The 25,542-nt window shown below is 43.1% G+C and overlaps 1 protein-coding gene across 1 annotated transcript; it reads left to right on the forward strand.

Moving 5' to 3' along the window:
• Positions 1-215: 215 nt before the first annotated feature.
• LOC102573092 (cytosolic phospholipase A2 zeta-like) lies at positions 216-25,542 on the forward strand. Its single transcript, XM_059722955.1, has 13 exons — positions 216-379; positions 1,456-1,569; positions 5,321-5,358; positions 7,379-7,514; positions 8,275-8,411; positions 11,459-11,681; positions 14,917-15,031; positions 15,723-15,860; positions 17,089-17,196; positions 17,731-17,925; positions 19,332-19,492; positions 20,682-20,868; positions 23,014-25,542. Exons 2-13 carry the CDS (start codon positions 1,480-1,482, stop codon positions 23,232-23,234), a joined length of 1,749 nt encoding a protein of 582 aa, XP_059578938.1. The 5' UTR covers positions 216-379; positions 1,456-1,479; the 3' UTR covers positions 23,235-25,542.

The following is a 25,542-nucleotide window of genomic DNA, read 5'->3' on the forward strand; positions in this document are numbered from 1 at the left end:
TGAGGATAATGAAGTAGCTTATTTTGCAGCAATTGTTGCATGCCGGATTTTAGGAGATCAGAATACAGCCTGGTTTTAGTGAGCAGCTAGGATAGGGATTCAGGCTGGGAAATTTGTCACTGAGGAATGACTGTAATTTAGAATGTTGTAAGTTTCCTTTTCTGCCTATGCTGTTAATTGTGACTTAGACTTCTGATTTTACTGCTCAGAGAACTGTCAGGTCCACTTGTCAGTGCCCGGTGCCTTTGAGAATCAGTCCTCTACTTTTTGCAGTGCTGATTCAGAAAACAGAAGGAAGATCCCATTTTTCTTCCATGTAGATAGAGAAATCCACCCTCAGCTGGACTTGGAACTGCTGCAAACTACAGCTGTCATAGAGGTGAGAAACAACATTTTTTAGAGTTTTGATGCGCTAGGGCAGATCCAGATTTAAACAGTGCAAGAATGGAGCTACATATTATATTAAATAATGAGGGTAAACACAATACTCTATAGCTGCTTATTGAGTTTCGGTCAATCCCATACAGTGAATGATTTATGGGTCCTGTAGAAAAACCGGTATGTAACTACAGACAGTAAGAAAGTGAATATGTTAAAAATGACAGAATTTAAGATTGCACAGGCAATATTAGTCTGGCATTTTCTACTTTTGAGTGCTCAACTTTACAACTTTAATAATAATTTTGTAACTTTTTTTGTAATATACATATAATTCAATTGCCTAAATTTATCTTTTTAAGAGGCATAGTCAAAGGTTTAAGTCAAAGGAAACAATAGTTGATTACAGTGGAAGTGGGATTAGGCCATTTATATATTATTGTAAATCCTCAGTTAGACTTCAAGTCTGGGTCCAAGTGTGGAAATTGGTGTGTCATTTTTTTATTGTTAGAGAATTTAAAGGCAGTATATCTATTCCTGAATTGCATTTGCAACTTAAAACTTCCACATTAACAAAGTGTGGTTTAAAAACTATATATTATGGGCATTTTTACATATGCTCCCAATGCACCACTGGGCACTTTTAATTAGGAAGTCTCTCTAATTAAAAGCACCCAGTGCCACATCAGGTACACAGCACGCCTCTGTGCTGAGAAAATGGTGGTGGTGTGCTTTGAACTAAAGCACATTGAATGTTTTTTAGTTCAAAGCACCCTGCCGATGCATGTGATTCATGAAGCTGCCAGAACATGTCAATTCATGTGCTTTTCCAGTAAATTGAATTCCAGTAAAAGGATTTCCAGTGTGTTGGAGCAGGCTTTTTGCATGTGCATAATAAATGGCCAACCAGTTTTGCTTCTTCTAATGGTGGATATAAGGTTTTCTTTTAGTCAATAGCTCACCATTGAGCTATATGTTTGGTAATGATTCTATAGCACATTTAATGATGGAAAGATGATGTTTTATTTGTATATACCAATGTTTCTGTTGATTCAAGCTGAGCATTTTGATTTGTAGGAGGGGTGGACTGAGGACTTAAAAATGCACACTGCACGCTTAGGAACAGGATCAGTTCCTGTGGGAACCCTCCCACTGGGACAAGAAGCAGAATTTAGTGTTCTACTAGGAAAGGTAATTCTCTCTCTCTCTCTTGATTCTTTTCTAGCATGGAATGATTGTGGCTAAGTTTTGTACTTTTAAACTTCATACTGTTTTTCTGTTATTATTTGTCTTGTTAATTTAAATTATAAGTAGGGGTCTATCCAACTTGAGGAGGCAGCTGGCTGAATTCATGGGCAGATCGTGGGACCAGCCACCATTTTCGTGGGCTGATCATGGCAGGGACCTTTTGTGCCTCTGATGGGCCAAGGACCCCTGGCAGTCCTGTCCCTCCCCACAGATTGCCGGATGGCCTGAAACTGCAGCTTAATTGCTTAATAATGTTTCCCTTAATGGCTTCTATGGGCTTAATCAGGGGATTAAGCCTGTGGAAGCCACTAATTGATACCTTATTAAGCAATCAATGAAATGCTAAACTGAAATGTTTTATGAAATTAAACGCAACATGAGTTGTAACTAATACCATCACTATACAATTTATTAAAGGACATTGTAAGAAGAAGTTTATTCAATGCTAATCTTGAGGTAGATTAATTCATGCTAACTGTTAAATGCTAGTGTGCTGCATCCAGCAGCAGTAGCTGCAGACATTTTCTGTCTCTGTAGGCTGAACACTTGTCCATACACTGAGATGGCATGCTCAGCATCCACTGAGTTAATTAGAATGGTGAGAGAGTGTCTTGCCAGGGTGTAGAGATGTGGAAAACAGTCACAGATAGAGTCCCAAAATGCAGGCACAGGCATGTGGCACTCTTTGACAAAGTTCATGTAAGCAGCACTTCCTTGTCATGCTCTTTCTGCCATTAAGGAATTGATTTCAGTAGCTAAGGGTCACAACTTGGAACAGGCACCTGTTTGGGGTCCAAAATGTGAACAACACTAAGGAAGGAGGCAGTCAGTTGTCTGAACTGCAGTGGCAGTGATGGGTCATACCTGTAGTACTGGTTCAGCTTTACAGCTATTGCCTGAAACAGGTCCCTTCCCCACTGGTTATCATGAGGACAACATGACAGTTCTTGTGATATCCTGTCTTCTACCCACCTTATCAAACCCGTCAGCTTGTTGTGTGTGTGGTAGATCATAGCGTGCTGGCCTTCAAGCCACGTTAGAAGTTCCATGAACTGGGCGACATTTTCAGTCACAAACATCACTTGATCTTAAATGTTGCCCCATCTTAAGATATTATGAAGCTTAAGTGTGCACTGCGTGCTGGCTGTGATTTCCAGCTCCTCACTCACAATCTGCTGGTGTAGTACTGCACATGCTTGGCATGGTTAGAGACTGCACTGAACCACCAATTCCACCTTGTGAGCACAGGCTCTTGTGCCAGTGGCATGTGAGGCCCCACTTTGACTGACAATGGATTCCACGTACCAGAGCTTATGGCCTGGGCAGTGCTTGAAGGCTTTCTTGAAGGAGGACATCAGGCTATTGACATCGGGGAACAGCGTGTGCTAGATGTCACTTACTAAAGACAGACCGTGTTCATTGCAGGTGACATGAACTATGTTGGGCAGCATTCCTTTGAACACATCAGAGAAAGCCCTACATATGTACATGGCATTGTTGGATGGGAGTGCCGAGATCTTAAATTTTAAGCCACAATTGACAATTGATTTCACTATGGCCTGAAACACGGTAGAAAAATTGACAGATGTGAGGTCAACTGGCTCTGTTTGAAACACAGGCAGGTCTCAGTCTGTCCAGCTCCCAGGTACAAATAACATGTGCAACATGTAGTTATCTTCATGGCTGGTGGCTTTATTGGCCGCAACGGAGAAGGATTCATACTCTGCCAATACAGACTTTGTGGGCCGTACATATGAAGCAATCACTGCGGGGAGACAGTTTTGACAAAGCTTGTTTGCACATGGAAAACTGCCAGCATTTGGCATGTTTGGGTTCAGGAAGTCCCTTAACTAAGGATGATCAAGTTTCTTCAGTGGGCTGTTTGCCTTTACAAAAACTGCCATGAGGGAAAATGTTGTCTCTTGCCTTACCAAGCTGCTTTCCATAGTCCTTTTAAAGAGCAAGGACACAGCTGATTGTTTCTTGCTCTTGCCTTCAGATTCTATGGCAGAATTTCACTTTGTGTGCCTTGGGCTAAGTGTTGATCTATACTGGTTTTCCTTGACACTTCCAGAGTCAAATTGCAGGTGGTACAAAACAGCTTGTCTCCATCTGTGTGCAAGGTCCCTGCAGGATATTGCCTTACACGGTCCAGAGCTGAAACATGTGGCTGTCTTGGAGGATTTATTCTCAGTGTTCATGCTCAATCCTTCTTAGGCTGCAGATGCCTGCGGCTATTTTAAAAGCTGGTGCTAAACACCTCCCTCTTCCCTGACTGGCCCTGGACTGGCTACTGTATTAAACCTACACCACAGGCTCAGTCTCTGCTTTGCTCCCCTGCCCCTCCATGTGCTTCAGGACTGCACGGCTTCCTTCCATTTCCTCTGCTTGCTGGTAAAGTTTTTTGTTTGTTTGTTTGTTTTTAAAGTGAGCCTGCCATTTTTTTTGTAGCCCACCTGGTTTTGCATTTTTTGTGAAAAACATGAAATCACAATTTTAGTAGGTTCCTAATCATAAGCGATTTGAGGCGTAGACTGTCTCTTACTGTGTAGTTAACCAGCACTCTAGAACAAGAACCTGATCTGACAAGGGCATTTGTGATACAGTAATAAAAAAATTGAATATCCTGTTTTTTCTATATGCATGAGAGCAAATGATTGCTGTTAAAAAAAATAAACCCAGACCTCAGTTATCCAGTCCTTTATCCGGGGGGATCTAGTGCCAATTTTTTATGTTAGTTCTGGAAATCATCTCAATAAAATCATTTTCAGGAGTGGTGGTTATTGGGTAACAGTAGGGAGGGTGAACATAAATGGGTGGGTGTGAATTAAGTAAAGCGGCAGGAGGGGTAAGAGGAAGGAATATGTTTGAATGATGGGGCTATAATGAATGGGTAAGATGGATGGGGGGAGGCAACCATTAAGGGAGGAGAGACATTTGATTATGAATAAAGGAGGTAACAAGGTGGAGGAGGTTGATTATTAAAGTGAATAATGAAACACAAAGGAAATAATTGGGAAGAGAAATGTTAGAACAGAAAATAAAGCCAGGAACGAATGAGTGAGTTGACCGTGATGTCTCCAAACTTCTGTCATATTAGTTTAGATACTCAAAACTTTCCACCATCTTGACAGAAGGCTACATTAATAAATTGTTATTTTTTTGGTAAAAAATTTAAAAACCCACATATTTATTGTCTTAAAGAGTTGTCCATTTTAATGAAAGCTGTAGTGTTCTTGCCATATGTAGAGTTTCAGGACTTTTGCTAAAAACTTCCTGAAACAAATGACTTCTTTCCAAGCCAGTTTGCCTTAGTGTAGTAACAAGTTTAAAGTTTGTATGTTTATTAAGTAATTCAATTTTATGTCAGAAGATCAAAGGATGGATCACCTTGCTGTTTATAGTGACAAGTCATTCTGTCTTCAGGTCAGGGCAGACTTTCAGAGGAGGTGAATACATATTGTTTGATTCCCTTCATTGCTAGTTTTTTCTCTTTATAAAATAATGACCAATCTGGCTAATTCATTCATTTTTTTAATTTGTGTTTGGAAAACCATATGGTGGTAAGTTGGCTTTACTTCTGGATAGATATGACTGTAATTTTTATCATAAGCCGTGGCCGTTCTTTGTACATTACTAGTGCGGACTTTTGTAAAACTGTCTTAGCTTTGTTTTTTGGGGTTTTTTTTTCCAGGAACAAGGTGTGGATCTGACTATTAAGGTTGAAGAATGGTGAGTCTGATACCCTAAAATTGCATTAAAGAGCTTATGAAGAGTAGATGCTATTCTTGTTATAAATATGTCTTTTAACTATTTCAACTTCCCAGTTCCATTTACAATTCCTATTACAATGGATTTTCTTCTCCTGTTGAACCAGTTCAATGTAGTCTTAATGTCAAATGTGTTTTCATGGTATTGGAAACTCTGTGCAAGGAAAAGCTAAAATGATTATTAACTTGGGATGGATAAATTGGTTATGTGCAGCTCCCACCACAAGCTAAAACTTGTGGGAGCATGAAAAACCTGAACTCAGCTCCAAATTGTAAAATATCTTACCACTGGTAGGCTGTATTTCTTCAAAGCAAAAAACTATTTCTGAGATGTTTTAGATTTTGCTCTGAGGATGGCCTGGACTGCAATCCATTATCTCAGTTGTAGATATTTAATTTGTTTTTCAGCCTGCTGAAAGTTTACAAATTTCCTCTAATCACCTTTTACATCTGCCTTCAGGAAAGTTTTTGATGTTATTTAGAAATATAAATTGTTGTAGAGCATAAGCATTTCTCAAATACATAAGGAGGAGTATTTCTTTAAAGTAAAGTGACTGCACAGGTCTGTGTTTACCTGCAGGTGCGTGAGTGCTTCAAGGTTTTTTCCAGTAGCTTTAGTTGCCTTTTTGGTGTTCTGTTTCTAAATGTATTCTTTGATGGTTATAATGCATTTATGATACAGGGGGCTGGACTTGATGATCTTCTGAGGTCCCTTCCAGCCCTAATGTCTATGAAATTTGTCTAAAAGTTATCTTTTTAAACTCAATACAGGTATTACTTGAGAAATTGTCAGTATACACCATTGCAATCATTAAATGTAGGGGTGCACTGATAGAGATTTTGCGTGCCAATACCCTTTACCAATTTTTGAGGAGGAGCTGATACTGATCCAATTTCTGATACAGCTGCTTGCAGCTGGTAAGTTTGTTGTCCCCGGATCTGTGCTGGGGGGGAGAGGCAGGGCAGCCTGCAGCTGCGGGTTGGGGCCGGGGCTATGTTGTGCTCTTCCCGGTGGGAGACTGGTCCAGGCTGTGCTTGGGGTGGGCGGCACTGGTGCTGGAATGGTGGGCCATGGTGAAATTTGGGGGGCTGCAGTCTACTCCCCTATAGCCATTCTCCCAGCATTGCCACCACCTGCCCAGAGCCCAGCCCAGCCTCCCAGCCCCAGCCTGCAGCTGCTGCCACCCCCTCCCCCCACACAGATCTGTGGGCACATGCCCCCTCCGTGCCCTCCCGGGTTGTGCCCAGCAGCGGGAGATGCCCACTTTCCCCCTCCTTCCTGGATGAGCCGCAGCTCTGTACTACACTGGCTGGGTAGTGCCTGCCCCACTCCCTCCCACACCGCAGGGGATGTTGATCTGCCCTCCCCCCATGCCCCTTCCCTCCATCCCCATCCACCACAACAGAATTACCAGCTGGAGCCAGCTCTCCAAGCTGCTGGGCTTTGCCCCTTACTGCCTGTGTGCTGTGCTGCACGGGCATTTATCAGCCAAATTATTGGCCACATCAGGCCAATTTTCTTTATATTGGTGCCGATCCAATATCGGACCAATGTATCAGTGCACCTCTAATTAAATATTTGTTTAGTTTTGCTTTTATAATTATTTAATGAAAGAGAGCAAGATTGTAAACATATTTCCAAAAGAACTGAGCTTTGAACAGAGATTTTAAATGGTATGAAGTTGATCTGGAATATTGGAATGAAATGTTTGTTCGGACATGGAAGCACTGATTCCCGCTCCCCCCTCTCCCCCCCCCCATGGCTTTTCTTATTGTAATAGCTTTTTCATTTTTATTTTTTTAAACAGGCAGTGCTAATCAAAGCATAAACAAGTGCACAATGCAGCAGTTTGTTAAGAGTTAGCCTGGCATGCAGGCTCTTCTAAACTGATCTTAACTACTGAGGTCTCAGGCATCCAATCTTGCATAAAATTCATTTCTCTTTTTTGCTGTTCCCTTTCCACCTCTGTGTTTGGGGGTAGCTTGCAGGAACTTGATGTGCGCCTCAGTTTTGACCTTGCTAAAGGAGAACGAGATTTTTTGGACAGGAGGAAGGAAAGAGCTTCTTTTACACTAAGGAGGCTTCTAGGTTTGCCAAAGAAACCTAGGAAAAATGAGGTAGGAAACTCCCCTTTTAGAGCTATCAGACAAGCCTATAATCAGGGGAAAGAGTAGTACTATGCTTTCAGTGAACCTCGAAGTAGTAGTAACAGATTTTGAGTTGCAGATAGAGAAATAGTAACGCATTATACAGGACATACCATAGTTACAGCTGGGCTGACAGGAACCAAGCAGGGGTATATAACACAGAGAAGAGTCTCAGTGAGAAACAAAGATGTTTGAGCTGTTAATTGTCTGTTTTCTGCCCTAAATAGTAGCTTGTCTTCAGACTCCTGAATAAAATTTAGGGGAGTGGGGAAAAACATCAAAGGTCCATGAAGCCTAGCAGCCCATTAGGGTAGCTTGTTTAAGGTATGCTAGCTTCTTAAACCCACAGCATACAAGGGAGCAATGTGTCTTGCATGAATAACCATGTAACGATTCACAAATTGGTTGACTGAGATAGTGCAAGTCCATAGTGAAGCTCAAACTTTGACTCTGTAGCAAGGAAGCCACTCTGCCATAGTACCCCCCACTGTAACACTCCAGAGGCTAAAGTAGGTAAAGATTTGCACGTAGACTCAGTCTTTTAATAGGAGCAGATCTCTTTCCTGGGTAGGTTAGTTTATCTCCATGCTTCCTGCTTTTTATTTTTGTATATGACGGAGAAAATCTGTAAAATGAAACTTAAAACTGAATGACCCTTGTATGTAATGTAATTTAGTGGGTATAATTCCATCATGTTTTTCCCTAGTCTTTTGTTTCTTTCTTCCTGTAGGTCCCGGTAGTGGCAGTAGTGGGGTCAGGAGGTGGGATGAGAGCCATGACTGCACTCTACGGCAATCTGTTGGGTCTCCAGAAGCTTAACCTCTTGGATATCCTAATCTATCTGTGTGGGATCTCAGGGTCCACTTGGTATGTACATGGAACATTTTTCCTGTAGGAGTTTGACCTGTTGTAACAAACCCCTGCAGTGTCAGGCACAGTCACTACAGCCAATGAGGGATTTACTTTATATTGAGTATCCTAGGGGTTAGGGTCACAGGCTAACAGGCCAATGGGAAAGGACAAATACAGGTAAATAGGCATCCATATTATGACAAGATACACTCAGAGGGCAAGTAAACAGGTAGGGGTCAGTACTGCTGACCCCTGACATTCAGCACATAGGGTCACCTGCCCACCTCTGGAGGTGTTCCCAAGAACCAGCCTTTAGTCCATGTAGCCCATGATCAGTCAACAAGCCTCCACAAAGTTGCTCCCCTTCAGTCACACAGTCACATTTTCAGTGCACGCAATGCATTACATTACCCAATGCATACGTTACATTGATAACGACAGTCAGGACAGTGTTAGAATTAATACTATACCAACTAACATGGATGATTTATGATAAATATATCTGCTATTGTCTGCTAAATAGCAGCCTCTGCTATTTAGTGTCTGTATATTTGCTCATGTATTTTTAAATTTCTTAAGTGCTTTTATAGATGCTCTGCTACTGTTCTGAGTACCTCTTCCATAAATATGAAAATTTATAGTGCATATATGTGTGTATGCATAATATCTATAGCTATAAATATCTATATCTATAGATATAGATATAGTTATAGTTCATAGATGTAGGGTCAGAAGGGACCTAAGTAGATCTTTAAGTTCGACCCCCTGCCCTGGGCAGGAAAGAATAGTGGGCTCATATGACCCCAGCTAGGTAATTGTCAAGCCTCCTCTTAAAGACCCCCAAGGTAGGAGTCAGCACCACTTCCCTTAGAAGTTGGTTCCAGATCCTAGCCGCCCTGTGAAGTAGTGTCTTCTAATGTCCAGCCTGAACCTACTGTCAAACAACTTATGGCCGTTATTCCTTGTTACTCTGGGAGGTGTTCGGGTGAACAGGGTCTTTCCCATTCTCTGCTGGTCCCCCCTGGTAAGTTTATAGATGGCCACCAGGTCCCCTCTCAGCCTTCTCTTGTGAAGGCTGAACAGGTTCAGGTCCCATAGCCTCTCATAGGGTCTGCCCTGCTGTCCCCGGATCATGCGAGTGGCCCTCGTCTGGACCCTCTTGATGCTGGCCACATCCCTCCTAAAGTGCGGTGCCCAGAACTGGACACAATAGTCCAAATGTGGCCTGACCAGTGTTGCATAGAGGGGGAGGATCACCTCCTGGGACCTGCTTGTGATGCATCTGTGGTTGGCCTTACTGACCATGTCCTCACATTGGCGGCCAATGTTCATTTTGGAATCGATAACAACTCCAAGATCTCTTTCTGCCACTGTGCTTTCGAGTAGGGAGTTCCCCAGCCTGTAGATATGCTGCTGGTTCTTCCTCCCCAGGTGCAGTACCCTGCACTTGTCAGTATTGAATCCCATCCTATTCTCATTTGCCCACCCGTGTAACCTGTCCAGGTCCAGCTGTATCCTGTCCCTTCCTTCTAGCATGCCCACCTTGGCCCAAATCTTGGTGCTGTCAGCAAAATTTGAACAGGGTGCTTTTCTCCCCTTCATCCAAGTCACTAATAAAGCGATTGAACAGTGTGGGCCTGAGGACCGAGCCCTGGGGGACCACAATACCCACATCTCTCCAGGTCCAATATGACCTGTCCACCACCACTCTCTGGGTGCAGCCCCTCGGCCAATTTGCAACCCATCTGGCTGTGTAGGCATCAACACCATAGTCACCTAGTTTTTTAATGAGAATGGGGTGGGAGACAGTGTTGAAGGCCTTCCTGAAGTCCAGAAAGACTACATCCACCGTAACACCTGCATCCCATGATTTTGTGACCTGATCGTAGAAGGCAATCAGGTTGGTCTGACAGGACCTGCCTCTAATGAACCCACGCTGGTTGCCCCTGAGCATCATCCCCAATGCTGGTCCTTCCCATGTGTGCTCCTGGATAATCTTCTCAAAGAGCTTCCCCAGGATCGAAGTAAGACTAACGAGCCTATAGTTGCCCAGGTCCTCCCTCCATTTATACATTTATACACAGTACATTTATATACTCTGTGTGTGTGTGTGTGTGTGTGTGTGTGTGTGTGTGTGTGTACCCCCCCCTCCCCCCCACACACACGCACACCCCTGCTGGGCCCTGCAGCTAATGGGTTATCAGAACAGCCACAGGTTTTTGTTTCCTCCCTATTACAGCTGCTATGTTCTCCTGTGAAAATATTGGTATTTACAAGGTAAGATCTTTATTCCATCTTCCAAAAACAAGGTGATTGCCTTTTTTCAGGGATGTGTGATATGTGAGAAAATAGTCATATCTTTGCCTCCTTTTTTTTTAACATGAACATTTTTTTCATTAATCCATACAATCTTTTCATAGACACTTTTCTTTTCTGAAGTTGCCAAACTGCAACTATAGTTAGAATAGGCCAGATCTGAGGCCTAGGTATTTTTTGCCACTGACATTCATCTTACTAAGGAACTAGATTTTAGTGAGATCAAGGTTGCCAGGTACAGAGTAATATTATAATTAGTGGATAAAAAGGAGTTAAACTGTTAAGAAAAACAACAGAAATGATGGTGAAGGGAAAAGGGATGGTGGGGGAGGAGAAAAAGAGAGAGAGAGAGAGACCTATCCAGAGAATGTTCAGGATGGAGGTAAAGGGGACATGTAGAAAGTGGTGGATACATTAGAAACGTTTCTGCATGGTAATAGTTAATTAGGGAGGCATTGAAAGTCTGAGGATATGTAAAGGAGTATGGTACTAAGGTTTTAAAACTATGTAAAGTTTTGAGGCCCAAACTCTGTAAAATCAAATTTCTTCTACCACGTAACTTGCTATGCATTTTAATGAACAAAGGATATACATTAAAAAAAAAAAAAAAAATCTGTGTTTTAATTTTGGTTGTATTCTAATCACAATGGGAGGAGAATAACAATCTTTCCTTAGGAATTTTGGTATCTTGTGTACTAGTTTGATTTTTTTTTCTTAACTGAAAACCCTGGTGGATATTGTTCTAGGTGTTTGTCTAAACTCTACGCAGATCCTTACTGGTCCCAAAAGGACCTCCAGGAGGCAATTGGAATTACTCGACAACTTGTGACCAGCAGCAAAGTGGGAGCGTTTTCTGCTGAGCGCCTGGCATATTACTTCCATCAGCTATTCTTGCTGGAGAAAGAAGGGTGGAAGGTCACCCTTACAGACTTGTGGGGTCTCATCATTGAATACTTCTTACACCAGAAGGTAACAGGAGTCCCAGATTATGAATGGTTCATTCCCTTTATTAAACTCACCCTCAGGGAAGAGTACAGTAACTTCAAACTTGGGGTCTTGTTACACATTAAATTTAGGCAACTCTTGGAGCTCTTAACCCCAGGACTGTCTACACACTAACACCTGAAACTAGTTTCAAGCACACTTTAGGTGGCTTAGTCATATGACTCCAGGGCAGGTTTATCTCTGATCCACCTTACCCTGTTTGTGTTCCATTAATGTGTGGCCACTCCCCACAGATGAGCTGCACAAGTTGTAGTCCTCCAGCATCCCAGGATGCAAGTGTCTCCTCCCCACCTGCCTGTTGTGTGGACAAATTTTCCGCCCTCTGAATTTTACCGCCTGGGGGGTGAGGGGGTGGTGGTGGTGGGGGGGTCCAGCATAAACCAAGTCTCCCTCCTGCTCTACAGGGATGTGACCTTCCCACCCCTAGAGATACACCCCCATGCAAACAGCTTGCAGAGCACATGCCAGCTAGCCAGGTTGTGGGGCACAGATGGGTCCAGGAGTAGGGTCTAGGGGAGGTGCTGGGAGAGCAAGGTAGGGGGCTGGATTGGGTCCCTATGAACTGGGGATGGGGCAGCATTTGCCCTGGGTCTGTATGTATAACATCTTTGTGTAAAAAAGCTTCGCCACCTGCAAAGTGGGGTAAAGGTACTCTGTCTCTTCAGGGATGTGAAGATCAGTTATCTCAGCTATTTTCCTTCTTGGGGCAGGGGCAGTTGCTCCCCCCAAAGGACCTTTCCTCACTACTCTCATCTCCTAGCCACCCTGGGAAGCACGATCAGTGCCCTGCACCCTAAACCAAAATCCCAGTTTAGTAAAACATGAGACCTTCTTTAATTTATTTCCTCTTTATTTCTTTAAAAATGTTTTTTCTTTTACTTATTTTTATCTTATTCTTCATTGGCTGGCTGATTTCATTTCACCACCGTTCCAGCACCCCCATTTCCTTTCCTCTTTCCATTTCATTACTCACCCCCATCCCATTAACTCTTCACTTGCCATCTTTATGTTCCTGTCCTCCCCCTCAACCCATCTCTCATATACCCCACCCTGGAGCAGGGATAGAAACCCATCCTGATTAACCCTCCTTGTAGTGGCAACTCACCGATGTGCAGGTGGGGGACAGTCGGAGAAAATTTATAGCCTTAAGGTGTGACTGCTCCAAACTCAAGCTAACACTAACACTGCTCAACATTTGAGAAGCTCAGACTGTAATGTGTAACAAGGCCATCGCTTCTCTAAAGCCTGGGCCAGCTTACTACTTATCTCTGTGAAAAATTGCTTAGAATTTTCTCAGAGATTAAATACATTTTGCAGGAGAAAAGAAACATTTAATAGTGATTAAAACCACAAGCCAGTCATACATTATATGCAGACCAGTTTATATTTTCAAAATGCTTCCAAACCATTAGCTAGCATTCAGATCAGCAACTTTTTAGCAACAGTGGACTAAATTAATGTAGCTTGGTCCTAAGGTGGGCTGGTGCCATCCCTAGTTCCCCTACCATGCCTCAGATTCTCAGGCTGGATAAAATCTCTCTACAGGTTGCAGGTGGCCAACCCCTGAGCTAGCTGATCTTCACAACACTGCAGAAACAGGGAACTTTTATCCCACTCTGCAGGTGGGGAAGCTTTTTACACAAAGATGTTATGTATATGATTCCAGAGTGAAAGCTGAGTAAGGGGCAGATAAGGTTAGAATTCCAGGATCTGGGGCTCACAGTATTATGGTCAGCGAAGTGTGTATGCGTAGTATTTTATGTTTGGTTTTACTTTTTTGATGGTCTCTCTTAATGCTTAAGAACTTGGTTTCAGGGCTGAAAAATGAGACACCCAGTTTTCTCATGTGATTTCAGTTTCTGCATGCTAAAACATAAAGTTAAAATTGCATGACTTTGGCCACTTCAAAAGAGGCTATGGTGTTGCCATTAGAGACTGGGCATCAGCTATTATAATGTAGCTATTATGTCTCCATGTTCCTTATAGTGGTATAAATGAACTAAATTGCTATCACTTTAATTCTGAACGAAAGACAGTTAAAATTTAAAATGCTCTTGCTGCACTTATATTAATACTAGGTAATTGCCCATCAAGAATGATGGATTTAAGCAAGTGTTTACATGGCCCCCCTTCGTTCCTGCTCGCTCTTCAGGGCTATCCATGTAAAGACTCCCTCTGCCATGTCCTCCTCCAGCCTCTGGCGTGGGGGCTCCCCCCCCCGCCTGCCTCCGCTTCACATCAAGACTTCCCCTTGCCTCCTCTCGCACCCCTCCCCTCCCCTCCCTCCCTCCCCACTGCCTCCCCTTCCCTGCCAGCTGTTGTTGAGGCCAGGTGGTTGGGGGGGGTGCCGCCACTGTCACATCACCTCCCCGCTTCCCTCCCTTCCTTCCCTGACACCCAGCCCCAACAACAGCTGCCACCATGATCCTGCCCCTTCTCCCCGCCACCTCCCCCTCCCTGCCAGCTGTTGTCAGGGCCTCTTTCCGGCTCCCCTCCCTTCCCGCAACCTGACCCTGACAACAGCCGTGACCATGACCCCCCCTTCGCCTCCCTCTCCCTGCCACCTGTTCTGGGGGGCATTGGGATGGGCAGGAGGGAGGTGTGGGGAAGCCCTGTTGCTTGGGCAGCTGGGGTGTGTTTGCCGCTGCCACAAAAATTCCCCAGCAGCAGCTCAAACTTGGGCCCGTCACCGCCCACCCTCTCAGCAGCACATTTGCAGTTGGCCAAAAGTGTTACAGACAGACAGACTAAGCCCTTTATTATATTAGAATGGGAGTACAACTTATACAGGTATCCTTTGTTTCTGGTATAATTATTAATCCGCCTACACCCTTTGAAAAGTTAAGATGACTCCCTGAGGTATTAACCCCCCCAGGAAAACTAGAGAAGGCAGATATTTGTTGGTTTGAATTACCTTTTGAAAGTTGGTTGTGCCATTTTGTTTAAATAATATTCTTTATAAATTCAAACCCTTTTAGATTATCAATTTGTCCATGAAATGCTTTTGAGTTTATTTGAATATGTATTTATTAGTTGAGTGATCATCAAATAATACTGACTCATGGTTATTTGAGAATTTTCTTGCCCTTGTGTTATGTGATAAACTACCTCTATCACACAATATTGCAAGGGCAAGAAGAATCTCTTTAAAGGCTAAACTGTTCACCATAGTGATATGATTTTATTCTGCCATATCCAGGAGGATCCATCAAAGCTATCTGACCAGCAGGCAGCAGTCAGGTGGGGACAAAACCCCTTCCCTGTCTATGCAGCAGTCAATGTAAGGCCCCATGTTGGCAGCAATAAATTTACAGGTATGACACAAAGAGGTTTCCATCTTTAAATTTTGTTACAAACAGTTACTACCTCAGCTTTAACTACTTTTGTCACTGTTCTATGGCCCACATTTGTCCCTCTTTAGTGGATACCCTGGTAAATTGTAATAGTGGTGGGCAGCAGCAAATATCTCCTGTGCACTCTTTCTGCATTGAATTTACTGCATGAACTCCTCTTCTCATTAACATTCCCAGGGTAGTTTTGTCACTGACTTTAACATCTCATTGTGTCAATGATGCTCATTACATATGTTTACCTTTCCATGTGTGTGCACATGGGCATCTTTGTTTAATGTATGTTTGGTTTTGTCTTCAGTAGTATTTTGAATATGCAGACATGCCTGATTGAAATAGTTTGACTGACTGGAAATTCTGTTAATTATGCCTTTTTGTGGCACCAAAATATTTCTTTGAATTCCCTTTTCACTTCTTCCTGTGCCCACTAAAAATGTGTGGATGATTACTGTTCTTACAAGTGAATTCCCATGTATATGCCAGAAGGAGAATTTCATCTAGTAATGTTAGTGAATTAAAGGATTAGTCATGACAATGCATGGGCATTGATATGGATGGGACTAGGGAGAGGCTTTCTGTAAAGCATTCGTATTGTAATGGAGAGGATTGTTCAAATGAATTCAAGAGATAATTATCTTGGTTAACTCTTTCCCAGAATGGTGTGAATTCACACCACATGAGTTTGGTATCCTCAAGTATGGAGCCTTTATCCATACAGAAGACTTTGGCAGTGAATTCTTCATGGGGCTGCTTCTTAAGAAACGTGCAGAGCCCAGGATTTCCTTTCTGCAGGGTAAGTTCTGATGCTTCTAGAAACACTGTATTATTCTGCACAGGATAATACTCTCAGAAACTTATTAGGGATTTATTCATACTCTTGGTCCCCTTAACTCGGGGATGGGCAAAATATAGCCTGTGGGCTGGATCTGGCCCATGGAGGGACTTTTTCCAGTCTGCAGTGGGTCTCTTGGTCCTGCCTAGGCCATGGCACATCCAGCTGCTCCCAGATGCACGGCAGGACTGAGGCGGCTCTGCAGCTGAACTGCATTTCTAGGCAGCCCAGACAGCAGCAGCTCCTTCTGGCTGCTGCCACTGGCTCCAGCCCCATGGTACTGGCGGGGACCCACACTCACAGGCTTGGCACAGGCCTGGCCTGCCCTGCACCAGCTCCAGAACTGTCCCAACTGGAGCAGACTAGCTTCAGACCAGCAAGGATCTTCACGTACAGCCCTGACTCTGGCCTGCCCCATGTTCACTCTGGACCTGCCCACCCACGATGAGCAGTGGCAGCAGCAGTGGCAGCTAGGCAGAAGCTGCTGGTAGGCCCTTCTTGCTGTGGCTGCCCAGAGCCCACACCTGGGCTGCCCTGTGGCTCCTCTTTGCTACTGTCACTGCCACCTCCATGTCACCCAGTGGGGCAATGGTAGCAGTGGAGAGAAGATGCACAGTGACCTGGGTGTGGGCTCTGGGAAGCTGCAGCAAGAAAGGCCCAGCAGTGGCGAAGGGGAGGGGCTGCTTTTTTGCTGTGGCCAGCAGCAGCTTCTGCCTTGCTGTCCCTGCAGTTACTGCTGCTCATTGTGGGCAGGTGGGGAGGCTGGGGTCAGGGCTGTGCATGCAGGTCCCAGCTGGTCTGGTGCTGGTCCACTTTGTCCAGGGCAGACTGGGGCCGGTGCTAGGACTGTGTGCTCAGCTGCTGGTGGGTATTGGTGGCGGTGGCCGTGGCAGGGAGGAGACACAGAATGCAAGGGCTCTGGAATATTGTGGGAGGAGGAGGAGATGCTGATCGGCCCAAGACAGTTCCCCAGAACTGCCTATGTGGCCCATGGGCCCAAATAGTTGCCTGCCCCTGCCTTAACAGCATTCTTTAAAATCATATATAATTAGTCCTACCCAGGCTGTGTCCTTAATATGGTGCATCTAGTGCGTTGAACCGGAATATGGTCATTTTCTATTGGCACAGTGCTGTTCAGTGCTTAAGAAGTCTAATTTAATCATTTCCTTTATATTTTATCCTATGTCAGGAATATGGTCCAGTGCCTTTGCTGCAAATTTAGATGAGATCTGGGAAGAGGTGGTTGTTTCAAAAGTTGGGTTCTTAGAAACTCTGAGAGATGCCATCAAAGTTGCAGGTAAAGGAGAGATATGTTGGGCTGTTCTTAAAGTTGTATGGAAGCAAGGAACCCTTTTTTACAACCAACTAAGACTCAAAGCAAAAGCTGATTAGTACAACAACTGTATTCAAAATTCACAAAAACCTCGGATTTAAGCCATATTTATACTACGGTTGTAATGAAGTTCGCAGATCTGGGAATGTCACAGTTGTTTCTAAACACACTTACTACAGTATGTTTAAGGTTTATATTATTTATTTCTCTCTGTAACTAGGTAAAAATCATGCAGTGTCCAAAGTGGAGATCTGTGATGTAATCAGGTTAGGGATGATTGTCTTAATTGAGTTTTCATCATAAAGTTATACATGGGGATTTAATAACACCCTTCATTTTCGAAGTATAGGTTGGAGGTAACTCCCACTAAAAATATAGCACTGGTGATGAAGAGCCCAGTGGTTCTAAAGAAAAGTGTCAGACTCCTAGGACTCCAGGGCTAAATGATTAGGGGATAATGCTTAGGCTTGAACTCTGGATATTTTTTTTCTTTTGTAGATGAGGCTCATGGCTACAAGCCAGTGGACACCTCAGAGTTAGAGACTCGGATGGTCATGCCAGGTGGAGCCTTCTCAAACTTATTTCAAGGTTTCTTTAGCTCTCGTGTTTCCACTGGAGAAAATGTCAATTTTATGCATGGACTTCACCTTCATAAGGACTATCTCAATGCCAAGCAATTCGTGGCTTGGAAAGGTGGGTAACAATTCTGTGGGAGAGAATGTAGGGTATGCATCTGGGACATTTGGGCCTGCCAGGAAGGGCAAAGTGACCAGTGAGTGACAAATCTAGTGACAAGACAAAACTCTGTAATCTTTGAGTAAAGTAACTAAAGCACCAGGGGAAATGTTGTGGGCTAGATTCTGCTCTTACTTACACCAATGCATTCACAGGGTTACGCAAGTATAAACAAGAACAGTGTTTGGCTGTATATACTTTAGGACAAAAGTGCTGCAAATCCTATTTGATAATGGGAAATAACTTGCCTTGAAAGTATGGACAACTCTGTGCTTACCATAGTGGCCCAAGACTAAAGAAATTTGGGCTGTGTTCCAGGGTATAAACAGATGTCACTGTTGGAGTGGATTCAGCTGTGCTAGGATTTGTCCAGACACAGCTGATATGCTTCATTGGTGTTTACAGATGTCACCCAGGGCTGTTGTCCTGCAAGTCCTAGGCCATTCTCAGGACTTCAGGGGCCTAAACCTCTAGGACAGCTGTCCCAGATGCCTGGCCCTGATGTTGCCAACTTGTCCCCTGGGTCAGGACATGGCAGTGAGACAGGCATACAGTGGCAGTCTCCTGCAGGGGATTTCTACACTGTGTGTCTGCAAGTGGGGGAATCCCCACACATCTGCAGTACTTGCAGATGTGTGCCTGAAGAAGGGATATGGCAGCCTGATACACGCATCATGGGAATCCCGTGCAGGAGAATTCCTGGGGTGCTCTATAAGCAAACAGATGTCCTCCCTTATAAGGTCACAAACTGACTACTTTTGCTTGAAGCAACATTTTTGTGCATTTGGAACTTGACAAGGGTCCGGGATGTCTGTTTTCCTACAGCTTGTGCCACCCTGAACATTTTTATGGCAGCCCAAAGGCAACATCTATTTATGCCCTCATTGACTTTGTGGACAAATCACTTGAGGCCAAATCCTGTTTCCATAGAGGTATAACTAGCAATTTTTGTGTTCTGGGCAGAGATGCTCAATACCTGGTGGGGAGGGTGAGGTTTGGCAAATGCTGGAGGGTCTTATCTGACACAGACACTCCCCACAGCTGGGCTGCTGCTGCTGCAGTGCAGGCTCCCCAGCAGCCATCATTTTGGTGCCCTCTTTAAATCAGTGCCCAGGGCTGGTGCCCTGCTTACCCATCCCTAATTACACTAGTACTTAATTCACCTTTAAATGCTTAAGTATGTATGATCCACAGTGGGGATATCTTTGGGGGCGTGGATGGGTGTTGGATGGAAATACAGCTAATTGCAAGATAATTACACATTTCACCTTTAGGTTTTCCATGATTTGCAGCCTTTTATTGTAACTTCAGAGAATCAGTTTTTGTATATTTTATTTATTGTTGTGATTTGTGGGGTCTTTCAGGCTTGGATGCTTTCCCCAACAAGCTCACTCCCCAGGAAAACAGACTGTACCTGATAGATGGGTTTTTTTCTATAAACTCTCCCTTTCCCTTGATGCTCCAGCAGGGGAGAGATGTTGATGTCATTCTGTCATTCAACTACTCTTGGGAAGCTCCATTTGAGGTGAGACACAAATGAGTACAGTTGAGCACATTCATATTACCTGTCATCTCATAGATCTGTGCAGAATATTCAAATGCCACATTTAGAAATACCTCAATGGCATACAGCACTGGTGCTCAATAGGGCTGTGCGAAATGGCACCATTCCGTTTTGCCTTCAGTTTTGACAGTTTGAAGGAACAGTGTTCCGTTTCAAATTTAATTTCAATTCAAAACAGCTGTTCCATTCTGTACCGTCGAAACTGAAAGGCTGTTTCAGTGCTGTTTTGATGTTTCACTGGGGGTGGGAAGTAAGCCCAGCTGGGCTGACTCTCCACACCCCCCACTGGATCGCAGTGTCCCCCACTGGATTGCAATGCTGGGGAGGGAAACTGAGCCCATGCTCAATTCCCTTCCCCTGTGCTACTATTGGCTTCCGGCAGCGGGAGACAGAGAGAGCCAGGGCTGTACTCCTGGCAAGTGCTGGGAGTGCAGCCCTGGTTCTCCCCTGTTTCTCACTGCTGTCTTCGAAACTCAAAACATTTAAAAAGTTTCAAAATGCTTCGACAAGCCTCGTTTTGTTTCGAGGCTGTTTCGAAGCCCTTCATTTCGATTCGATCTCACTATTTTGAGCTCGAAATTAGTTGAAACAGTGTCGAGTCGAAACAACTGGCGAAATTTCATACAGCCCTAGTGCTCAACCTTCTGGCCCCGTGGGCCAGATGAATAGTGCAAAGCGAGGCCACAGGCTGGATCTTGTACTTAGGATTGGTTCATGGGTGTAGTTTGGTGTGCTAGCTCAACCATGTGCTGGCCTGAACTTGCACACTGGAACCAGCCATTTGCTGGTCCAGTCTTGTGTGCAGGGCACATTATCCAGGCCACGGGGCTCCCCACCTGTCTGGAAATTTGGCACCAGGGGAGCTGCAATTCATGCTGTCTTGGCTCCTCTGCTGCCAAATTTTTGGGGTAGACCCACAGGCTGGATGACATGGCCTTGTGGGGTAGAGGTTGAGCACCCCTCTGTTAGCTGTTTTGTATATCTAGCCATAAGCGTCAGAATGCTCTGCAACTTCTATAGACTGAGCACTTTTGAAAGTCTCTCTCCAATTTATGTGTCTAAAAGGGAGCTAAGCTGTTCTGAAAATCTGATATCACCTGATTTTAAATCTCATGCAGTAAAGAAAGGAACTTTTGTCTTCTGGGTCCAGGTCCTACATCAGACCCAGAAGTATTGTGAAGATCGGGAAATCCCCTTTCCACACATCGCTGTCAGTGAGAAAGATAGACAGAAGCCAAAGGAGTGTTATATGTTTATGGACGCTGAAAATCCAAAGGCTCCCATAGTACTCCACTTCCCACTGGTGAATAACACCTTCCAGCAATACAAGGCACCAGGTAAAGGAGAATGCAATAAAGCCTCAGTTAGATGTCTCATCAGCAAAATGCATTCTGCATCCCACGTTAGTGGCTGGCCCTGCCCAGCCAGGGGCTGACTGGCTGGGCAGCAGCTCTGTGGAAAAGGACCTGGGGGTTACAGTAAGCTGGATATGAGCCAGCAGTATGCCTTTGTTGCCAAGAAAACTAATGACACACTGGGCTGCATTGGTAGGTATGTTGCCAGTTGGTCAAGGGAAGTTATGATTCCCCTCTGTTCAGCACTGGTGAGGCCACATCTGGAGTACTGTGTTCAGTTTTGGGCCCCCACGACAGAAGGGATGTGGACAGATTGGAGAGAGTCCAGCAGAGGGCAACGAAAATGGTGAGGAGGCTGGGGGAGGGAAATGAGCTTATTTAGTTTAGAGAAGAGAAGACTGAGAGGTGATTTAATAGCAGCCTTCAACTACCTGAAGCAAGGGTTCAAAAGAGGATGGAGCTAGACTGTTTTCAGTGGTGGCAGATGACAGAACAAGGAGTAACGATCTCAAGTTGCAGCAAGGGAAATTTAGGTTTGAAATTGGGAACAATTTTCTCACTAGGAGGGTAGTAAAACACGGGAACAGGTTACCCAGAGAGGTGGTAGAAGCTCCATCCTTGGGGTTTTCAAAACCTGGCTAAACAAAGCTTTGGCTGGGATGATCTAGTTGGGGCTGTTCCTGCTTTGAGCAGGAGGTTGGACTAGATAACCTCCTGAGATCCCTTCCAACCCTAATCTTCTATGATTCTAACTCTTAGAGTGCTAGAGATCAGGGTCTCATGGAGCAGGTGGGTGTAAGGCATAAAAAGAAAGGAAAAAACCTTTTATAATATGCATCAACCCTGGGTGTTGCAAACCTCAGATTTGCAAATGCTTTTTTTACTGGACTGTTTTTTTTTTTGTATATGGTTAGTACAAAACCAAGTGCAAATGCTGTATTGTTTATTTGCAAATACTTTATTGCTGACCTAGGCTCTTTAGTAAAGCCCTAAACACATGTCAACAGTTGATCCCCACTTCTTTGTTTTATTTGGTTTGAGTAGTTAACATAGGTTAGTTATTTTGCATTTAAGTTTTAATATTCAAGGTATAAATAAAGTGTATTGACTTCATTGGTTTGATTAGCGTAGATATTTGGATCAGCCATTTGATTTTTGTGTTGTGAAATCTGAGAGAAGCCCATTTCCAGGACCTATTTGATTCCATTCTTTCTTTTCTCCTCAGTGAACTTGCAAATGTCTTCTTACACAAAGAACAATTTAGGAGTACCATAGACACAGAGTAGAGAGCAGAATTTTAGTAGGAATTAAGTTTAACTTTTTACTTGAAAGATTTCTACTATAGCTGCTAGAATTAGGGAAAGAGATGAATATTTCTTAAAATAAATTTGTCTTAATATTCCAGGCCAGTTTTTGTCTCACTGACTGCACTGGCTCAAGTATATTGCTTGTCTAAGTTTTCAGAAGCCATCCTTATTCTGTTTTCTGGGTTCATTAGTATTATTATTTTTTAATTGTGTTTAAAACTTTTATAGTCTGAATTTAGACTGAAACCTTATTTTAAGATAAAGACATTGGGCCCTGAGTAGTTTGCTATCATGATCAATAGCAGCATTCTGCATATAGAAATTTGTTTCTGAGGTTTGAATGCAAAGCTGAAGAATAGTGAGATTAAGAGACATGTTTGGCTGTTGTCTGAAGCTGACACGAGGAAGAATGTCTTACATTCAAAAAGCTTGTCTCAACTTTATCCCAGCTACATAGTTGGTCCGATAAAAGCTGTCACCCTAATAAATCTTTGCCTCTTCTGAAATTCATCTGTTCTTGCTAATTTGTAGATAGGTACAAAGCTCAAGGCCTTAAAATTCCATGCGATTAAAATACATTAAAGGTATATGTCCATTTTACCTTTGTCATAAACCTTGTCTCCTTAAGGGAGACGTATCATCTGCAGAACGTCACTTAAATAAAGTTAAATCCTTTACCTATTTCTCATCACCTTACAGATAGGTTTATGATAAATATAAGTGAATACAGCACTTTTTTTTTCTCCCGTACAAACATTTGAACATCCGATTGTGAAGATCTGAGAGGAATGCTGTTGTTTCATTTTGTTTCTGTGTGCAGGAGTAGAGCGTGAGACGGCGAATGAGAAATCCTTTGGCAACTTCCTCATTGAAGGAGCAGACTCTCCTTACCGTTCAATGAACTTCACCTATAAACCTAATGAATTTGATAGGCTGTTAGAATTAAGCTGCTACAATGTTTTAAACAACAAGGACACAATCTTAAAAGCTCTTGCTTTGGGCATGAAAAGAAGGGCGCTCAAGAAGGCCAGAAGACAGTAAGATGGTATTCTGTGTTGGATAGTTGTTACAAAGTATTGAATATAAATGAAGGCTTTAAACAGGAACACTTACTGGGTAAGGTATCTGCAAGTGACCAACCCACTGGACGACTTCCTTAAAGTTTATAGCTTTTCAAATACCTTATACACAAGCAGATTGTGGAAACCAGACATTTCTGGGTGAAATGTATGAATTAAGCTTTAATAATAATAACAACAACAATAATAATATTTAAAATACTTCTGTGTGCTCTTATGTCTGCCTTATTGAGACCTTGTGAATTTCCTGTGTAGCATGTGATCAAGTGGGATTGAAAGCATGATGCTTTTCCTTCAACAAATAGGTGATATTGAGTAACTCATATCTGGAAGCCCTGCTCTTCAGGGCAAAGAGGGTTTCTTTCTGGCCATATTCAGTATTGCCAGGGTGTCATCAAGGAGTGCTGAGGGCTAATAGCAAGGAAGTGTGTACTCGCTCAATGGAAGGGGATACCTTTTCTTCAGTACTTGGCATTGTTTAGCTTTGATATTTTTCTTTGAAAACCAGAACAACATTTAGATATGATTGGAAGTAAAAATGTAGTCACTTCACATGACGACAGCATAGTTTCCCTATCTCCAGAATAGATATTTAAATAATAATAATAAAAAGCATGTGTATATATGTGTATCTGCAGACTGCTTCTTAATTCAATGACTTGAAGATTAACCAGAATCAAGAGGTATCTGAGACGTGTCATTTCTGGATCCAAACTCTACAGTTCACTCCTATCTAATCTAAATTCATTAAAACTGGTAGGCAACAATTGATCTTCTGGATCATGGTGTGTGCTTAAGAAGTCTTGTCAGGTGCCTGATGAATCTGCTTGTGGCTGACAAACCCAATGCAAGAGTGGAACAGCTTGTTACAAGTTTCACAGGTCCATGTGTTGTTTGGGTTGGAGCCCAAATCTACAGCAGGCTGCTTCCTTTGTTTTCACTTTGTTTCTGTCCTGTGGATCAAAGCTGCTTCATGTTGAGCTGCACCCAGTGCCACATGTCCCCTCCAGATTGGACAGGATTCTGCACACTCCCAGATTTCTACACTGATATTGAATGGCTTCATATAATTTTGACACATCATGGTACCATCATAAAGGGCGACCCCACTTCCTAAAGCTGTCTCAAATCTCACAGTACAAAATATTCTTGGGGACACAGTCTTCCATTCCTCTGACATGGCCAAGCCATTGCAACCTCCTTTTCCAGATTAGTGGTTTCTAAGCGTGTTAGTCCTGCACACTCCAGCAGCTCTGTTTGGCATTTTGGCTGCTGACAGACTGGGGGGAAAAAAAAACACCCGGCGCTTTACTTTCAGCTTGGTGCACCCCTGCGTTGAGCCCAGCACGTGCCCAGAAGAGGAGCCATGTCACTTTGACCTGGTTCACCCAAAGTCTGTAGTGATCATGTTCTTCAGCGGGGTTAGATAAGAGCCAAAAAGCCCCGCTGAAATGCACAATCTATACAGATACTGGGCGAGCTGGGTCAAATTGACATGGCTCCTTCTCCAGTAAAGTGTTGTTGTTTTTATTTTCCATGTCAGCAGTCTTTGTCTTCCTACTTTATTTTCAGGATTTTGTGCAGATGTCTCATTATAACTAATTGAAAAGATCTATTAAACTGGACAAACTGTCTTTTGAATACAAATTCATACAGTCAGGCAGACCTCATAGACCATCAGCATTCCAGAAATAGACCTGTAATTAAGGTTGAAATAACAATTCCATTTTCAGGTAATATTTTAGAAATTTGTATTTTTCTTGAAAGATTTTCTTGTGGGATAACATTTAGCATGCTAATTTTCAGTCAATAGGTAAAATTTTTGTTATAGAAATCTGAAGTAGGCCAAAGTTGCTCTTGTATTGTCTGGGTGCAAAAGAGTTTTGAGATTGCAAAAAAAGTGCTGATTTTTTTTTTTTTTAATCGGGTGCTTATAACTCAAAAAGAAGTTTGGTTCATGTTTTAAAATGCATAACTTGGTATCTCACTCAACATCTTCAATGAGAAACGTAGCCTGGCAAAGTATTACAATCATTATTTGGGAAGTAATTATATTAGAATTGATTAAAACTATACTTGTATACTGTGTTCTTTATTCTTATGAGAATTATTTTTATGAAAATGTATGTAAGAAATGTGGCCAACTGATATCCAAATACATACACTTGCAAGTGATAGCATAGCTTTAAGTCTTTATTTTAAAGAGACTGACTGCTTTTTTTTAATCAGTAAATAATGTGCGCCAATAAATATATTGTGGCTTCACTGCT

The sequence above is a fragment of the Alligator mississippiensis genome, chromosome 2, assembly GCF_030867095.1.
Source record: "Alligator mississippiensis isolate rAllMis1 chromosome 2, rAllMis1, whole genome shotgun sequence".
Classification (NCBI taxonomy): Eukaryota; Metazoa; Chordata; order Crocodylia; family Alligatoridae; genus Alligator; species Alligator mississippiensis.

Bases quoted from the DNA above. Each gene is read 5' to 3' on its own strand.
- LOC102573092 (XM_059722955.1), top strand. From the start codon at position 1,480: ATGCACACTGCACGCTTAGGAACAGGATCAGTTCCTGTGGGAACCCTC. The intron at 7,515-8,274 runs GTAGGAAACTCC...TTCTTCCTGTAG, and splicing joins AGAAACCTAGGAAAAATGAG to GTCCCGGTAGTGGCAGTAGT. The intron at 11,682-14,916 runs GTAACAGGAGTC...TGCCATATCCAG, and splicing joins AATACTTCTTACACCAGAAG to GAGGATCCATCAAAGCTATC.